The 18,674-nt window shown below is 36.7% G+C and overlaps 1 protein-coding gene across 1 annotated transcript; it reads left to right on the top strand.

Annotated features, from left to right (window-relative positions):
• Nucleotides 1-1,320: 1,320 nt before the first annotated feature.
• Nucleotides 1,321-17,993, top strand: LOC113511788 (importin-13). The gene is made up of 18 exons (XM_052896648.1): nt 1,321-1,830; nt 1,931-2,107; nt 2,529-2,696; nt 3,981-4,097; nt 4,195-4,307; nt 4,676-4,843; nt 6,319-6,505; nt 6,991-7,206; nt 7,453-7,626; nt 8,137-8,374; nt 9,383-9,582; nt 10,519-10,698; nt 11,016-11,180; nt 11,502-11,639; nt 12,018-12,225; nt 13,137-13,274; nt 14,618-14,825; nt 15,703-17,993. The coding sequence occupies exons 2-18, from the start codon at nt 1,955-1,957 to the stop codon at nt 15,821-15,823; spliced, it is 2,892 nt and encodes a 963-aa protein (XP_052752608.1). The 5' UTR covers nt 1,321-1,830; nt 1,931-1,954; the 3' UTR covers nt 15,824-17,993.
• Nucleotides 17,994-18,674: the final 681 nt, after the last annotated feature.

The raw sequence follows: 18,674 nt of genomic DNA, 5'->3' as shown, positions 1-18,674 counted from the left end.
TATGGAGATATTTTATCGACACTATATTCGATGCATTTGAACATAGTGTATTTTTCAAATAAAAATTTAGGTAAGCTTGGTTCCTGTAAAAGGCGCATGTGTACTCAAAAATATATCTTTGCGAAGTTTTGCTCATATTCAGGGGTAAACACTAGATAATTCTGAGGTGGACACAGTCTACCAAGCTTCTCTTAAATATGATGATGATGCCTATGATGTCAATTCATTTTAAATTGTTGAATGTTATATTATATAAAACAAATAAATATTTATATTCTGAATTAGAAAATTTATACGATAGAAAGAAAGAAGCAGTCATAAATATTTTTCTTACTCAACCAAAATAGGTACGAAACTACATGACGGCTTTGTATTGCACCTATTTACCTGCTCCTGATTCATTTGAATCAAATCAGATTAAGATAACGGCGACAATGTAAATTATTCACCTAATATCCGCTAGCATCATCTTGTAGTTATTGGCATCATGTGATTAACTATATAATGTTAAATATTGTTCTCATGCATATCACAAATTGAATATCTTTTATATGTATCTTTCACGCATTGAGTATATTAAAAAAATGTATCGGCTGGTTCGATTCGAACCGCTAATCTACTACGCTCGGTTACTAGTATCCTATTATATTATCTGTGGCTCAAAAGAGTATATAACCAAGGGAAAAGAGACCGCACTTCATACAACTCACCTAAAACAACTTGGTTAAGAATATCTCATTAATACAGAGAAAAATTTCTCCTTTTCTCGTTATATTGGCCTGTCTGACGTTCAAAATTAAAAGAAATGGGGCAATAATAATACTATACTTAGATATTTTTCGATATTAATAAAATGTAAATATTTGTCAGTGAAGCGTGTATCATGTGATAAAAGAAATATATATATTATATTGAATTGCACGTTTCGATGAACACTTTTTAGCAAAAATAAAACGAAGGATAACATTCTTAAATATAATTATTATTTTATAGAATATTACCTTGAGTTTTTAATTTCGTAATATTATTGATAATAAATACAAGTTTTCAACACTTCCCATTATATCAGGTCAGATCAACTTTCTAGACTCACTGCTTTGTGTTAGAGTTAATATTAATTATATATAGTGATAGTTCCACGCCAAAATAAAAAAAAAAGAAAAATGAACACTAGCGCCACTATTGTAATTTCATCATTTAACTAAACGTTTGCATGATGTTTTCTAACCAAATCCATACATTTAAAGCTAGTTTGGAAATTACGCAAGACTGAAAGAGAGGGTAAATGTTCCGAACTGCTTTCCGACATCACCTTGGGGCGGCAAGACTTCAGTCAGCCACAAGATAGTGTCAACTATACGTGTATTGCAAACTTGTGTTTTTAGTAGATAATATATCTATACTATATTACTATATAAAGTTTGTGAGTTTGAATGTTCGTGGTAATCTCCGATATTACTGATCCGATTTTGAAAACATTTTCACTGTTAGAAAGGTGAATGAGTGCTGTAATATATATTTTCAACAATTAATCACAATGTTATTAAAGTCGGTAAAATTCTATAATGTGATGTGTGTTGTCTGAACGATTTGAAATAAAGAAATAAAATATATAGTAAAAATATTTATTACTTTTAACTTTACAAGAAAGTTTGCAACACCATATATCTTCATATAATATCTCAGCCAAAAAGATGGATTGTAGCCGCTCATTTTAAAACTTTAAAGAATATCAGTGCATTACCTACATACACGCCGATATACCAGTGTTACTAAAATGTATTGAACAATTTAAGTTACACAAACAAATATTGCGCACGTGGGTCATAGGTAATATATAGTTTGCCTGCCTGATCAGTATATAGATTTGCAATTTTTGATCAATATACATATATTGCGACTATATACAGTTTGTACCTTCCGTGTCTAGATTAAAGTCAACAGCTGAGCTGTGATGGAGTATACCCCACAGAATTTAGAATTTGCAGTATCAGTTTTCTACAATGGTGAACAATTCGACCGAGCTAAAGCTCATACCTGGCTTACGGCTGCTCAACGAGTCCCTGAAGCCTGGAAATTTGTTTGGGAACTATTACAACCATCCAAGGTAAGTAAACACTGAACATGCACTCTTAAAAGGTTTACTAAATTTATAAGATTTGAATGGTATCACTATTGTAGTAATTGAATATTGAGTTTCCCACATCAGCAACAGTAAAAACAATGCTCCTTACCGTTGTACAGGTAAATGTTATATAAAGGCCTTTATGTTTTCTAAGTCTGTAGTACCCCTTCTTGTACATGAAGGATGAAAGCATAAAAACCACATGAAATTGTTTACACAGAGGCCATGTATTCCCTCACTGGCCTAGTGACTTATACTGGATTATTTAGGTTTATAATTGACAACATATTTTTTATGAGAATTCAATTAACAGAGTAATTAAAGGCATTCTGATTTTTGTTTTTTTTTTTTTTCTTTTAACATAATGCTTTTTTTTTCATTATTTAAAAACATATTGTTTTAGGGTACTGAAATTCAATTTTATGCAGCAACAACACTGCATACCAAAATACTTAGATGTTGGAATGAAGTACCACCAGAGAACTATGAAGAATTAAAAGAAAAACTCTTACAAGCAGTATTTACATATTCAAAGGGACCGAAGATTGTTACAAATAGATTATGTATAAGTGTGAGTTACACAAATACAAATAAATTTACTTCTTAATACTTTTAGGTTTCAAACTAATTAAGCATTTCAACAGAAGTGTATCTTAATTATGTTTACAATTAATAGCAATTAAAGTTTTTAACATCATTAACAAGAAATTACTAAGGCAAGGCGAGGGATGGTCAGTAGCGCCCCTCTTAAAACATCTCTAAAGCCTAGTTGTGGCTGCCATCCAAAACCATCCAAGGCGGAGGCTCGTGTTCAGCAGTGGACATTTAGAGCTAATATGATTATATGAAAAACAGGTTCACTAATGAATAACTATTAAAAAGCTAATCTATATTCAATTTATTACAAATGACTGGTAATTGATGTCATATGAATTATGTATAAAGCCATTATGATTTATGTCATGCTATATTAAATGTTCAAATTCCAGTGCAAAACTATTTGTTTATTGAATCATTTAGCTTATTAATAGTTAGATAATGGGATCATAAAACTGTAACATTAGTAATATTCACTAAAACTACTTTGTATATTCAATTATGAGTATATATGTAGTATGTGAATATTGTATCTTGTCCTATTATTATCTAAGTTTAATCAAATAACCATTACCTTATTAGCTAATTGACCATTAGGAGTAATTTAACTCCTTAAGAACTATTTGGAATTATCAGTAGTCATTATGATAATGTACTAAAAGTTTGTCTTCATTATTTCTAATTTCTACCACTATTTTTTGTTATTTTTATATCCTGTTGATGTTCTATAAACTCATCTAAACTTTTTTGTATATAATAACCTATAAATATTTAACTGAACTAGGTGTTATTTGATTAGAGTTATTTTATTCCTACTGACAGTAGTATCTAGTATCATTGGCAATTTGGCTGAAGACACCTTGTTTAGAAGGGAAACACATGTCACAAAATCTACATAAACAAAATGGAAATAAGAGATTGTTGGCTAATAGGTTTTAGAATTTCTAGTACTTATTAAAAGTAGTGGTCAACCTTTTAGTATTAGTAGTCACACACATAATAATGTTAGTAAAAATAAAGAATATAAATCTAAAAAAATAACTAGCCTTTTTAAGTAGTTAAACTAATAAATATAAATTTACACACAATTATATTGAGTACATAATGTATATAAGTAAATAAAATTTTAAAATATAGACAATTTACAAGAATTGCTTGAATGTAATAATTTGTTCTTTGAATTGGCATATGTGAAAAAAAAAAATTATAACTTATATTAAATAATAACAATAGTATTAAACAAGATGCTTGTTTGCAGCTGGCAGCTTTCATTTTGCAACAAGGCACAGTAGATTTAGCCACAATACTAAGGCCATTATCAACAATGGAAAACACATCTTTACTTCTAGAAGTTCTAACTGTGATACCAGAAGAAGTAAGTAATGATTTGTATATTATATATGTCACATGTAGTTGACATTGATAAATAAGAGTCTTATTATTTATTAAATCCACAAATTCATTTCCCGTAGTATAACAGCATGACAATGGGATCAGCACTTCGGGCTAAAAACTGTGCTGCACTGCAGCAAGCATGTCCTGCAGTCCTTGATGATATGTTAAGATATCTGCAGACTGTTTACATGTGAGTATTTTTTATTGTATTTGTGAAAAATTACTATAAATTTTCATTTTAATATAAATAGACACAATAATTTGACAATTTTTAAGAACTGTACTTGTTAAGAAATCTGGAAAATATGACAAGGGCTTACTATTTGTAAATAATAATATGCAAGGATTATGGAATTTATTGCTGATTTTTTGTTAAATTAAAGTTTTATTCTTCATTTTAATCATATTCATGATTAATATTTCTATAATAATGAAAAGGTGTCTTTACTACCTCATGAGATAAAACGATTAACACAATAAATAAAAAGTACAGGTATTGTCTTAATTACAGTAAAGAAAGCTTGTGAAATAATAGCATTTTGTGTGTATCCTTTCTAGCGAATACAGTGATGAGGGCCCCCCGGAGGCTTCAGTGCAGGGCTGGCTGAGGGCGGCGAACTGCGCGTACAGCTGGCTGACGCTGAGTGACGAGGACGCGGCCGGCGCGCTGCCCGACCGCCTGCCGCTGTGCCGCGCGCTGCTGCACCTCGTGCGGCTGCTCTACTCGTGAGTAACCAGCTACTAAGCGCGGCCAACTACACAACGTGAAGTCGCTTTACTACCATTTATGATGACACCCATATAAACATGTCTTTTTTTTTTATACAACTTAAAATGGAAAACTCGTTTTCTAGTTAATCTTTTAATGAATTACAATGACTACCAAGGCAAGCTGCTTTTGTTATATAATTAAGGTGGTGTCTGTCTGATGGTAAATGGTTACTGTAGCCTAAGGACAAGCTACAACACCGGAGGTGTCACGTGCATGATGCCGACCCTTTTTAAAGAACCCCATACTATAATCTCTAGGGAAAACCTTGGCAAGGAGCTTATTTCACAATCTGACAGCATTCGCGGGAGAAAATTCCTTTAAAGCCACACTATACATAACCATTTATGATGAAAGGTGGCTGTGGGCATCAGTTAAAATAACTTCTCTGAACACAATTTGTTATATAAGCTGTAGAATACACAAAGGGAGGCAAAGTCTCGCCCTAGACTTACGGGCCCGATACCGCCTGTAAGCTTGTGAAAGGTGAAAAGATCGTTTTATCAAAATATATTAATACTTAATATAACTAGGTTTATAAACAGATACAATGGAACAGCTTGATGTAACATAAATGTTTAGCCGAGACACGAGGCACAATAATACCAACATACATACTTTTTTTTAATGGGTGAAGATGGAATGATAACCCCGCCTGCGCTATCGATATACGCTGGCGGGGTACCAGTGAAGGGTGACAAGTGAGGATGAAGGCAGGTCAGTTGGCCCATAATGACCAATTGAACAAGAATTAACAACTAGGTTTCCAAGAAAAACCGCGTGGAGGCGACCTGATAGGGTGTATTGTAGGAATAGGGCTGTTAAATTTCATTACTAACAATGTCTTTTCCCCCACCGACATATATTGATTTTAATAATAATAATTCACCGAAATCATTTTAATTGTTTTGTCGGTGAACGGTCTTATCCCAACCAGTCTGGAATAACATCTCAGACGATTGGGATTCCAAAGCGGCTCACTCCCGGGAAAGATGCAGAGAGCGGTGCTCTTAGATTCTGCCCGCACTGTACGCCGGTTTCTCTCCCTGGGGCCTTGAACCCCGGCCGACTGTGCTTCTACCGGGGGTTAGTTTGCCATCTCCTCTCCCTAAGAGGGGAGATGTAAATTTTCTAAAAATTAAAAAAAATAAACTTAATTTTTCTTAAACAAATTTAGTTTATGGTACAATATAACTATGACCCCACACTAGGCAAATCCTATCTCGTGGAAATCAAAACTACAAATTTAACAGTTATGGTGCGGCGAACAGAGTTAATTTAAATATTTGACATTTAATGTGAATTTGGATATATGTAAGTATTTGTATGAGCGTGTGCGTTTGCGTGTGCGTGCGTGCGTGCGCGTGTGTATGTGTGTCGCATGGTATAGTATGATCAGTATTAAAGTGTGAATGTACTTTCCGTGCGACAGGTGCTCGGAGGCGGTGAGCGACTCTGCGCTGGAGGCGTGCGAGATGGCGCTGTCGGCGGTGCGCGCGGCGGGCGCGGCGCCGGACGCGGCGCGCCAGCCCCGCGCCGCGCTGCAGCTGCTCGCCGACCTGCTCGCGCTCGTCGCGCCCGTGCTCGCGCGCGACAATGTGCCCAACTCTATTAACGAGGTATGTTTGTATGCGACAAAAGCCACGCTTTAATATTGCTTAGTGCTAATACAGAGGTCTCCAAACTTTGAAGCCTTAGGGCCATAATTATTTTTTCTGTATGATCCAAGGACCAAAACAGTTTTAATTTTTCAACCCTTAATTATATTTCTAGAGACTAGTCGCTAGGATTGATGGCACTGCCGGGTCGGATTTGGCCCGCGGGCCGAGTTTGGAGACCTATGTGCTAGAGAATTGTGAGGCATTGTCCAAGCTCTTGTTGCAGTTACTCGCCTTTATCGCGTTCTTTTTGTATATCTAATTTTATTATTGAGGAACCTTGATCTTACAGGTTTTCATTAGTGTCAGTTTTCTAAAACTTTTGTAAAATAATTAGAGACATGGCCCATCTAACATATAGAATAAACCAGTTTTCCAAGTGGTACTAGTAAAAATAAAAAAACCGATTTATAAATCAAGCTAACCAACTTAAAATATGTTTGCAGGAGTTACTGTCAGCGCTAATAACGTGCTGCGTAGCATTGGGCGAGTGTCATACGCAAGTCATAGTGCAGGCTGCAGAAGGCGCTGGAGGAAACGCGGGCGAGGAGACTGCCCGGCAACTCGTGGAGGTGCTACTGGCCGCGCAAGCAGCGCCCGGACATTACCCGCTGCATGAGACACGCTCCAATCTCGTATTCGGCTTCTGGTACACATTGCAGGTATGTATTATTTCATACCAAAGGTCACTGTGTCATATCCGGTTCGAAGGATCGAAGATCGATATGTGACGATGTTGATGCGTCTTGGATTGATATTTGAAGTAAGATCTAAATGATAATACCGAATGGTAATAAATGTTTAATAGACTAATAAATATATTGTTTAAGTGCAATAAAGAATATATATATATATATAATAATTTTTGTGATTAATTTTATTAAAAACGTGTTATAAAAAATTCACAGGATCAAGTACTAAACGTGCCCAGTGAAAAAGAATTGCATCCCATGTGGCGGGAGGTGTTCTCGCAATTGTTAACAACTCTTGTATGCAAGTCAGAAGTGCCAGCAGACGTGACGCTTTCCAGGGATGATATAGAATTATTACGGTGTTATCGACAAGATATCTCCGATACTGTGGTGAATAGAATGTTACTTTTTTGTTCTTTAAATACCTACACAAAGACAAACCTGTATCTGTATCTAAAAGAAAAATTAACGCAGCTTTTTTTTTTCATTTGTAAGCGGATTTATTAGGCTGTCTCTAAGTATGAGTTATAGATTATGTTTAAAATACAATGTTTATTGTGTTAAATTTTTTAATTAGTCATATAACATCTGATAATAATCAGCATTGAAACTACAGATCTGAAAATAAAACAGCAATGCTGTTTATGATTATGGTAAACAATGGTTAATTACAAACTGAAAAACAGGATAGATTTAGGTCACGTGACTAAAAACTGGCCCGTTTTGTCTATGTTTTTAGTATCAATTCGCAGGACAGCTCAATCTATAAAACTGTCAAGTTTTAAGCACTCATAACAAACTCCATAGCGTTTACTCTCAAAATGCAACAGAGTCAGAATGAAATGCATATATTAGTGGTAGATAAGATTGCATCTGTAAGAGTGATGTAATGCTATACAGATGTACTGCTTCGGTATCCTGGGCGAGTGGTGCTGGACGACGGTGGAGGCGGCGTACAGCGCGGCGAGCACGGACGCGCGGCGCGAGGCGGCGCTGCACGTGTTCGTGGCGCTGGCGGACGCGGCGCCGCCGCAGCGCGCGCCCGACGCACTCGCCGCGCTGCTGCAGCGCGCCGTCGGCGTCGCAGGTGCGCCATCGCCTTCGTCCGCGCTGCTCGCCACCGCGCTCGACTGCTTAGGTAACCACTCCACCCTACTCCACTCCACTTCACTCCATTCCATTTCACTCCACTCCACTCCACTTCACTTGTGAACCAAGCTCTTTTATATTTAATTTGTTGTTCTGTTCATATTCGTATGTATATATTATATATTCTATCCATATGTTTTATATACACCAATCAAATTGAAATCGTTAGAGATGTAGCTCAATTTATGGCCGTCCTAAAAAAATACGAAACAAAATATATGTTATCTTTAAAGCAAAGTCAAATTTTTTCTATCTTATTTTATTGTCCTGATCACTATGACCAAAAATGAATGAATTCTATTCATTTTTTGTTGTTTTATTATTATACACTAACTGTGCTGATAGATAGAAAGTGAATAGTATGAAATATGCAAAAAAAAAAATTTTTTTTAAGCAAAGTTCACACCTCTTAGGTATAAAAAAAATGTATAAATACATGGGTGACCAATAATTTTAAAATAATGTCTGTTTCATGTAGATTTTACAATGGTACAATTCATAACTCTATTATCTATCATAAATAGTGACTTATTTCCATTAATGTAGAAAAAGAGAAAATTTAACTAAATAACAAAATTTGTAATATGGGAACATTTTTTAATTAAATTGTATCTCATCATTGGGGAATAATAAAAAAACAACATTTAATCTCTCTCTCTCTTATGCATGCCCTGCATTTTTGGATAAATGCTCTTCTGAGCAGTCTTGTGTACCGTCGCTCGTTTATTTTCGATGCGACTGCTCCGACACGACTGCGTAATTCGTCCAAAGACTGTATAAGCTTACGGTACACTTCCTCTTTGAGGCGGACCCAGTAAAAAAAACCAATGGATTTAAATCCGGTGAACGTGGAGGCCACAGAATTGACCCTAGGCGCCCGATCCGTCTGTTTGGATACCTCCTATTTAAATATGCACGAACCGGTGCAGCATAATAATTACATGAAAAATAAATAAAAATGTGTATTTATTTTTCTTAAAATATGTGTGTGTGGCAGGCGCGTACGCGTCGTGGGTGGGGTCAGTGGGCGAGGCGCGCGGCGCGGCGCTGGGCGGCGAGTGCGTGCGCGCGGCGGGCGCGGCGCTGGCGCGCAGCCCGGCCGCCGCCGCGCTCGCGCTGCGCCGCCTCTGCACCGACTGCCGCGCGCCCGCCGCCGCGCTCGCCGCGCACGTCGTGCACGCCGCGCACGCCGCGCAGGTCACCAACAACACCTTCTTACATTCGCTACTCGTAATTCTTCTCATGTGAAAGATAACCAGTAATAGTACATTACTGCAGCGGCCAGCAATTGAAGCATTGACGGACGAACGGGCAAATGTGGGCCGAGGCGTAGCCGAGGTACACATACGTGAGTTCATCAATGCCTAGTTGTGGCCAAGGCTTGTATATAGTACTTTTTTCAAACAATGCGCGGAAATCAAAAACATAATTTTACTTTTTAAGTTCAAACAAAGCTTTTAGTAAACAGCTTTCTATTTGCAAGCCAGTTCGAAATTTAAATAAAACTTTTTATTAGTTACCTCCTTGGTAGCCATTTTTAAATTACAGAACAGATATTAATTTTCATACAACTTTTGCCAGCCACTGCACACATGTATCTTAGCCAGTACGGCAATTTTGATTTATCTCGAAGAAGATTGTCAAAATAATGCTCACATTTTCAAGCATGTTTGAGAAAATACTTTAACAACATAGAATAGGCCACCCCTTCCTATCTTGTGGATGTCGTAAAAGCCAACTAAAGAAGGGCGAGAGATGGGCAGCAACATCCCTCTTAAAACATATGTAAAGCCTGACTGCAGTTGCCAATCCGCTAATGCCAAGGGAGGGAGGGAGTTGCCAGTAATTGCCACACTTGGCCTCCCTTAGGCATGCAGTGGACACTAACTGTCCACTGCTGAACATAAGCCTTCCCTTCCAGGCTGATATGATGATGATGACTTTAACAAAACTGTAGTAAAGTGTCGTCTCAACCCTTTCAAGAATAGGAAGAAGCCCCAAGTTCTTAAATCGACAGTCAGTGGCACCCTCTTACAGTAGCCCCAATATTTTGTTAAATATTTCTTTGAAAGAAATATTCCCTACAGTGATAGGGAGCAAATTATTTTAATAGTTGTTACTTTTCGCTTTTAGAGCAAAACATATGGTAGCAAGAACGAGGGCGGAGAAGTAGGTAACTGCATCAGCGACGCGTGGGTGCGGCGTCAGCTACTGGGGGCGGCGGGCGCGGCGCTGGCGGCCGCCGACTACGCCGACGCCGCGCCGCTCCTGCAGACACTCGCCGCCACGCTTTACGAAGACCTCCAGCAGCAGGTACACACTTTAGTTCTCATCTAACAAATTTCAGCAACTCTTGTTAGTCATTTGTGTTTCCAGAATTTAAACCGTTTGGCTGAACACAAAAGAAATTGTTCCGTAAAAAAAAACTACAGCTTCATTCTTGACAAAATTAATAAGAGAAGAACATGAAAATAAATCGATCTTATCAGCTACAAACAGAATTGGCAAATTCTGTTTAGAATTTTAAATTCAATGGCAAAAACAAAAAAAAATCGGATTCAGAACCTCTTGAATGTCGTTTAAGAAGTCTACTAAGTGCAGACATTAATATAATACAAACATGTACATAGGCACGGTCGGCGGCGCGGCCCGGCGGCGGAAGTGGTGGCGGTGCAGCGGAGTTGGCGGGCGCATTGCTGGCCGCGCTAGACCCGCAGCCGGCGCTTGCTGCCGACTTGCTGCGCGCGCTAGCACCTGCACTGCCACCATTTGCGTTGCATCCCGCACTTGTCGAGGTATACATTGACTCACGCGTGCGCACACGCACATGCACACGCATATGCACATGTACACATGCGCACAAATACGCACATACATTAACATACACACTCTTAGTGTACAATTTCCATGATACCATAAAGAAATTATTCAAGTCAGTAGCGGATCTAAGCAAGGGATTAAAAGAAAATTTCTTTGTTTCGTATGATTTGTTTACATAAATCCGAGTTACGCACATCCATAAATCTAAATCAGACTGATTTAGTGATTTTGTCAAGTATAAGTAATTAAATGAATAAAAATGTTAGATTTATGTAATTAATTTTATGTAATTCCAGCCCATGTTTCACATTCTAAAACAAGCGGTGGCGACTTTGATGACAGACTGCATTCGAATGGTGGGAGAAATAGCCCAACTCACTATCACCGGCTTCAATACTAGACCTTGTGCTTCCGGATTAGATGTTGTCAAATTAGTAAGTGCTTTTCTGTCTTAGTTTATAGGTGTATTTAAATATATCATATGCTGGAAAAAATTACGCAAAATATGAAAACAGTTGATTTTTACTAACTTTTCTCCAATAACTTTGCTGTTTAACATAATACACTGAATAATAAAAATATATTATAAATTCATTGATATAATATTACTATATGTATATAAATAAAGAGTTGTAAATAATCTATTTAAATTTTAAATCGAGTTAATGGAGCATGAATGAATGTAATAAGTTAAATGAATGCAGAACTCAAAATCTGAAGGCAAACTAATCTAATTCTTCCCATGTTTAGTGATTAGACATCAATCGATTGTTTTTTTTTTTATGTAACACATGCTAACTTTCATTTTGTAGTTGGTGCTGTTCGTGGGCTCGGAGTGGCCGGAATCCCCGCAGCTGTTGCACGGGTGCATAGCGCGCAGCGCAGCCGCCGTGGCCTCCGATCCGTCCGCCTGCCCCGACCTCACTGAGGCACTGTTCGCACTCTTGCACACCATTACCAAGAAGAAGCCGCAATATATCGACTGGATAGACGATTTGCTTCCAGAATTGGTTGACTTAGGTATGGTAACCTTGTAATATAAAAGTCTACTTCTATCCATAATTCAATCATCATTACATTAGCCTTTAATTCTCCACTGCTCAATATAAGCCTCTCCCTTAGGGAGTTTTGCCAGTAGTTGCCACACTTTGCAGGCGGAGTGGTAACTGCAGTTAGTCTTTAGAGATGTTTTAATAGAGACGCTGATGTCCATCCCTCGCCCTCCCTTAGAAAGGAAGGAGTGACCTATTCTATGCCGAGACCTCACGGTCATCTATCTATACTTATAATAAATCTGTAGAGTGGTCAATTCTGTACATGAAATATATTTCCAAAATCACTATCAGGGGGTGATTAGTGATCGATACTGATGCTAAAAATGCAATCAGTAAATTTTTTGTCTGTTTGTCTGTATGTTCGTTATAGAAACAAAAACTACTGGACGAATTTTAACGAAACTTGGTACAATTATTCCTTATACTCCTGGGCAGGTTATAGTATATTTTTCATCACGCTACGATCAATAGGAGCAAAGCAGTGAAGGGAAATGTTGGGAAATCGGAAGTAGTTATTCCATTTTTAAGCTTCTGTCGCGTGTGCAGCCTTAATGGTCACTTTTTTAAATGTAAAAATGTTCACCTATGCGACGCCGGGTCAGGCCGCTAGTGTTTGAATAAAGTATTTAACAAACTATATATCTTTTAATTTCGGATTTCAGTAACACAAAATATGTTTATAAGATTAGAATAGAATTTTATTGCTAACTGTTTACATAGCAGTAAACATTGTTTTAATTTGAACAATATACCTAAACAGCACAAAAGTAATACTACTTAATAGTACTTGCACTGTTTGCTTCCTTATGTTACTGTAAGCGTGTTGGCTACTAATACTACTGGTAACGAGAGGACACGGTGGTGGTGGTGGTGCAGGGTGCGAGTGCGTGCGGCTGTGGGAGGTGTCGGCGGCGCGCGCGGCGTGCGGCTGGCTGGCCGCGCTGGCGGCGCAGCGGCCGCCCGCGCTGCAGCCGCGCGCGCCCGCGCTCACCGCCGCCGTGCTGCGCTGCATCGGTACGCCGCCGCCGCCCGCTCACCCGCTCACCCGCTCACCCGCTCGTCTGCTCACCCGCTCGTCTGCTCACCTGCTCACCTGCTCACATGCTCACATGCTCACATGCTCACATGCTCACATGCTCACCTGCTCACCTGCTCACATGCTCACCTGCTCACCTGCTCACATGCTCACATGCTCACCTGCTCACATGCTCACATTCTCACCTACTCACCTGCTCACATGCTCACCTGCTCACCTACTCGCCTGCTCACATGCTTTACCCAACGACCAATTTACATATTATTATTATTGTTTTTTTCTTTCTATCATCGTACGGCTCGCCATCGACAGAGAGTTCACCCTCATACCTTACAGCCTGAATGGTCGCGTACAACGCGGTTTCAGAGATGCTTTCTCCCGCGAACACTCAGGTTATGGAATGAACTCCCTGCCGAGGTTTTCCCGAGAGACTACAGCATGGGGTTCTTCGAAAGAGGGGTAAAGAGGTTTCTTCAGGATCGGCAACGCGCGCGTAATACCTCTGGTATTGCAGGCGTTGATAGGCTACGGTAACCGTTTACCATCAGGTGGGCCGTATGCTTGTTTACCACCTCAGTGGTATGAAAAAAAAAAACATATTTGTCGAAACATTTTTCAACTTCAACTTCATTTTATAAATTCAAAAATTTTAACAAACAAAACAACTTAGCACCTTTCACTGCAGTCGAGTGTTTAAAAATAATATAATTTTTTTGGCCTAATGAGTAGTTTTTAAATACGTAATTACGAATACATATCAAGAAGCTAAAGTAACTTCTCGAAGTGTTGAACTTTTTCAAATACTCTAACGCTGTAAGGATTTTAAACCGCATATTTTTTTTTCCTTAAGCCTGGATATTAATTTCCAGGTTTGCTACACTATATACTTTCATACACACTTACTGACTACAATATGTAAGCTTAGTGGGGAATATATATAGGGAATACATTTTGCTGGGCTTTTTTTTTTGTTTGTCTGTCTGTCTTTACTATTTTCAATATTTTGTTGTTTATTCGTTTATGCACTTATGTATTAGCTTATCTTTTACATTATTATTACCTAATTCTGATTATATTTATTACTAGTTTATCACTAATACATTATATATTGCCTATGTATACTCAATATACAGATTTAATATATCTTACTTGCTATTTTCCTTATTGACTATTTTTATTATTTTCTCGCGATTAAAAACCACATATTAAATTATATTTTTGTACAGTTTTTTACACGACCGCGTAGTTCCATACATAATATAATGCTGCATAAAAACTGTGCGGGGAAAATTTATAGTGCAAATTTAAATATAATGTGCAGGCGGCGCAACGCCCCGCAACCAGATCGAGCCGCTGGCGGAGCTGCTGCTGGCGCTGAACCGCGCAGAGTGGCGCTGCCCGCCGGGCGCCGCGGCCGAGCAGGCGGCCGGGCTCGCGGGCTGGCTGCGGCAGGCGCTCGCCGTCGCCGGCTTCCCCACCGAGCACGCCACCGACCCGCACAAGCACAAGTTCATCGCGGCCGTCGTCAAGTTAGTACCGAGGACCGACAGTACCCCCGCACTGCTCACCTGGGGTGCCTAACAGCCATGGCTCTTATGCAAAATGACTCAAATGAAAGACTAAGTGCAGAAAATTTAGTCTCAATACATCCCCGCTTTTGGGGATGGAAATTGTTAGTGATAAGTACTAATGGTACTAAAGGTCGAGCTGATAGAGCATATTGCTAGCAGCAATAGGCTCTATCAGCTCGACCTTTACGCGATCCCCTCTTGAAACTATATAACTATATTCCTAATGTTATTACGAACATATAGTTATAACATAGATTCGGTTATCGTTTTTGGATTGGTTTATTCAGTCCAATGTCCATGCCATTCCGTAGAACTGTTCTTAGTGCCAACTCCACTGTACCACGTCTTTGCAAGCTGTTGAATGATTGCAAGCAACACTTGGATATTCACTCCGATACAGAAGGGGATTTCTATAGGAAAGCGTTGCAGTTAATTTAAATAGCTAAAACTTATGTGAAGCAATCATCTATTGAATCTAAAAAACTATACTAATATCAAATACCTCAAGAAATTGGTATACCATATTATTGTTTTTGTTAATTAGCATGCTGTGTTTCCTTTAAAATGATTGTACACTAAGTATAAATAGACAGTAATTTTAATATTAAATCTTATCAGTGTAACAATTGCTAGGAGACCAAATAAAGATAAAATAAAATAATCATTTTATTCCATTAAAAAAATACCTCCAATATTGTAAAGATCAATGCAGAGCGACGTAATGGTTATGGACATCTTGTACATCGGTCGCATGTCACAAACTGTATGACTATCTATTTTGTGTGTAGCGTAACTATAAATGTAACATTATCATTAAAATAATGATTTATTCCAGAGAAAAAAGCAGTAAACGAAGACTACTAGAGACCGTCCAGGAGTTCTCTTTAGTCTGCCGCGGTCTCATCGGTACGGAGTATGCGCGGCAAACCCTCGCCTCTAGACAACTTGTAGCTTAAGTATTGACACTGCGTTAAATTATTATTTATTTTTATTAACATTACTAATGATTCCGGTTTTTTGTGATTATATAAATCATGGATTAAATTTGTGTTTCAAACGGTGATATAATCATGTATATTAATAATGTTTTTATAATTTACGTATAATGAAACCCCGCAATACGTAAATTACTTAGAATGAATAAATATGACAATATTGACCTTTTTTTAAAATAATTATTCTTCGGAAAGTTGGAATTTTAATATGCAACTATATTTGTTGAGATTGTTTATACACACGTATTGATAAGTTGGATTAAGAAAAGAGGAGGTTATTAAAATAAGTGATAAGGGATACCGTGAATTGTATAAGTATGGATTCATTATGCCTTAAAAATTTTTTATGCTCTATGTGTGGATAGAAGTCGAAGTAAATGTTGATTCTTTCCTGGCTATTTTTATTTTAATACCACTTATTATGTTAATTAAATAAATTTTCTTACTTTTTGGTCCCAATATTAGATTTGGCCAGAAAAACTTTTAATTGGTTATTGTAACTGATAATTCTTCTACTGATATTTATTGTCAGTTGGTATAGCGCCCATTTATATAATAAATTCTGCGTTAGTGAAATCCATCCAAATTCCATCACATGAACTACATTCGTAGCTACTATTCTCAACATTTTGATCTCTTGATTTTATAGCAGCTGCTGTAAAATCAAGAGCCCCTAAGCCCGATTCAAATCAGCAATTTTATATTGTACTTGATCTTTTTGACATAAGCACCTGAATGACCGACATTTACAACTTAGTTTAGTTAGGCTTAGTTTTACTTAACAACGTCATCTATTGAGTTATTGATTTGACTTTTATCTTTGTACCGAAACATCGCTAATAGGATAATTTTTTTTAGATACAAATTAGATGCGTTGATAAAGGGCTCCCGATTTTCGATATATATACAAGAATTGCTCGACTAAAGGTATTAGATGACAAATAATTTTGAAATATTGTAAACTTTTGTATTCTCTGTTGTGTTAATGTGTGAATTCAAATTATATATACGAAAAAAAAAACATACCAACACTGGTTCACTAACAAATAACTGTTAAAAAGTTAATCTATAATATATTTACAAATTACCAGTAGTTGACGGAATATAAATTATGGATATCGCCCTTATTGAGTCGTATAACGCTATATTAAATATTCGAATTCATTATAATCATAAAATCGACAGCAAAACCATTTGTTTAATGGATGCTTTAACTTATAATAGTGAGATAATAATAGGATTACGGAACTGAAATATTACTAGTCACTAAACTACTTTGTATATCCAATTATTAGTATAAATATATAAACATTATATCTTGCTCCATTGACTAATTGTCTATTAATTTGACTCATTAAAAACTTTGGAATTATTAGAAGTCATAATCACAGTGTACTAAAAGTACACTTAATTTCTACCATTACATATTTTTATGTTGTTTTCGCGTCGCTTCTATACTTGAATTTAAATAACGTCTTATGAATTCGTCTAAACTTTTTATATAAAACAGCCTTCATATTCTTCCCGCCCTTTTCCATATCTGTTTGGAGTCGGTGTAATATGTTTTCAGCTTCTATTCATCTCTGTTTAAAGTTATCTCACTAGTCACTCCCGTTTTGCCCATTATATCTTTCACACCAGTCCATCCATCTTTTTTCGAGTCTTCCTCTATACTTATAATCATACACATTCATACTTAATAGATTTCTTATTACATTCTCTTTCACATGTTATAAGAGTTCCATACTTTTACTATTTACTGTGTAAACTCTGTTCGTGTGAAAATTTGTAGAATGAAATTATGTATTTGTAAATATTGATCTATCATTAGTGTTACTTTTCGGATAGCCAATGTGATAATATAGTATTAAATTCTATTATTTACTATAGTTTGTTTCAATAGAACTTAATGAAAAAGTAACAAATGTTTGTTGGAATCTTCATAAAAGCTATAAATGAAATTAATTACAAATAGTTTTAATCAATTATTTATTTACGTTTTCATTAAATTCAATTGAAACAGACTAGGTGTTGGGATCTCAAGAGTTGTACACAAATACTGTGTAAAGTCTACAAACTTTAAAAATTCACAAGTGATAAACGTGAGTATTAAGGCTTTGTATCTAATTATTAAAAAAAAAAAAAATATATATATATATATATATATATATATATATATATATATATATATATATATATATAAGAACTTTTAATTTAGATGGGATAAATATTCTCAACCATTTTACTTTTGCTATTGAACGGTCATAACACTTGTAAGTTTTACTCACGTAAGTAGCATAACTATTAACTTACGATAAAACACTAAGTAACTCTTGTACTTGTACTTTATCGTTAGCCGATCTATCATTTTAAGATACTTACCTGAGTAATATTTATTAATGTCGGCCTTATGACTAAAACAAGTTGTTGCCCGATAAGCACCCAGCCCGATCAATACGACCTGAGGCACTATTTCCTTTGTATAGCAGAAAAATATATATGAATTAAAATTATTATTATGAATTTATTGTATTTCGCGATATGATGGCAAATGGCGCTGTTTGTCGAAAAAAGAACATTTGAATGCTTCCTGTTATAGGGAATTATCCACCTTTTGAGCTGAGTTGACCACAGTGTGTTAATAATATGTTTTATATGCTTATTTTAAACCTAATCTGAGAAAGTTGACGTTTAAGAAAGTTATTCTAAATTGTCCTAAATAGAATACTGCGTTCTTTACACCCAATGAAATATTAACACAATATTTTTTATTTCTATAATGATTTCTCGACTTTTTTTGTGTATATGAAAT

This window comes from Galleria mellonella, unplaced genomic scaffold (assembly GCF_026898425.1).
Source record: "Galleria mellonella isolate WM207_F2 unplaced genomic scaffold, CSIRO_AGI_GalMel_v1 utg117, whole genome shotgun sequence".
In the NCBI taxonomy this organism is placed as follows: Eukaryota; Metazoa; Arthropoda; class Insecta; order Lepidoptera; family Pyralidae; genus Galleria; species Galleria mellonella.
Note: the sequence above shows the minus strand (reverse complement) of the source record. Positions and strands in the feature narration are given on the sequence as shown.

What these genes read in the sequence shown, in the direction of transcription:
- LOC113511788 (XM_052896648.1), top strand. Translation starts at nt 1,955, where the DNA reads ATGGAGTATACCCCACAGAATTTAGAATTTGCAGTATCAGTTTTCTAC. An exon ending in CAAATAGATTATGTATAAGT is followed by an intron (nt 2,697 to 3,980) that starts GTGAGTTACACA and finishes GCTTGTTTGCAG; the next exon opens with CTGGCAGCTTTCATTTTGCA. An exon ending in CTCGTGCGGCTGCTCTACTC is followed by an intron (nt 4,844 to 6,318) that starts GTGAGTAACCAG and finishes TCCGTGCGACAG; the next exon opens with GTGCTCGGAGGCGGTGAGCG.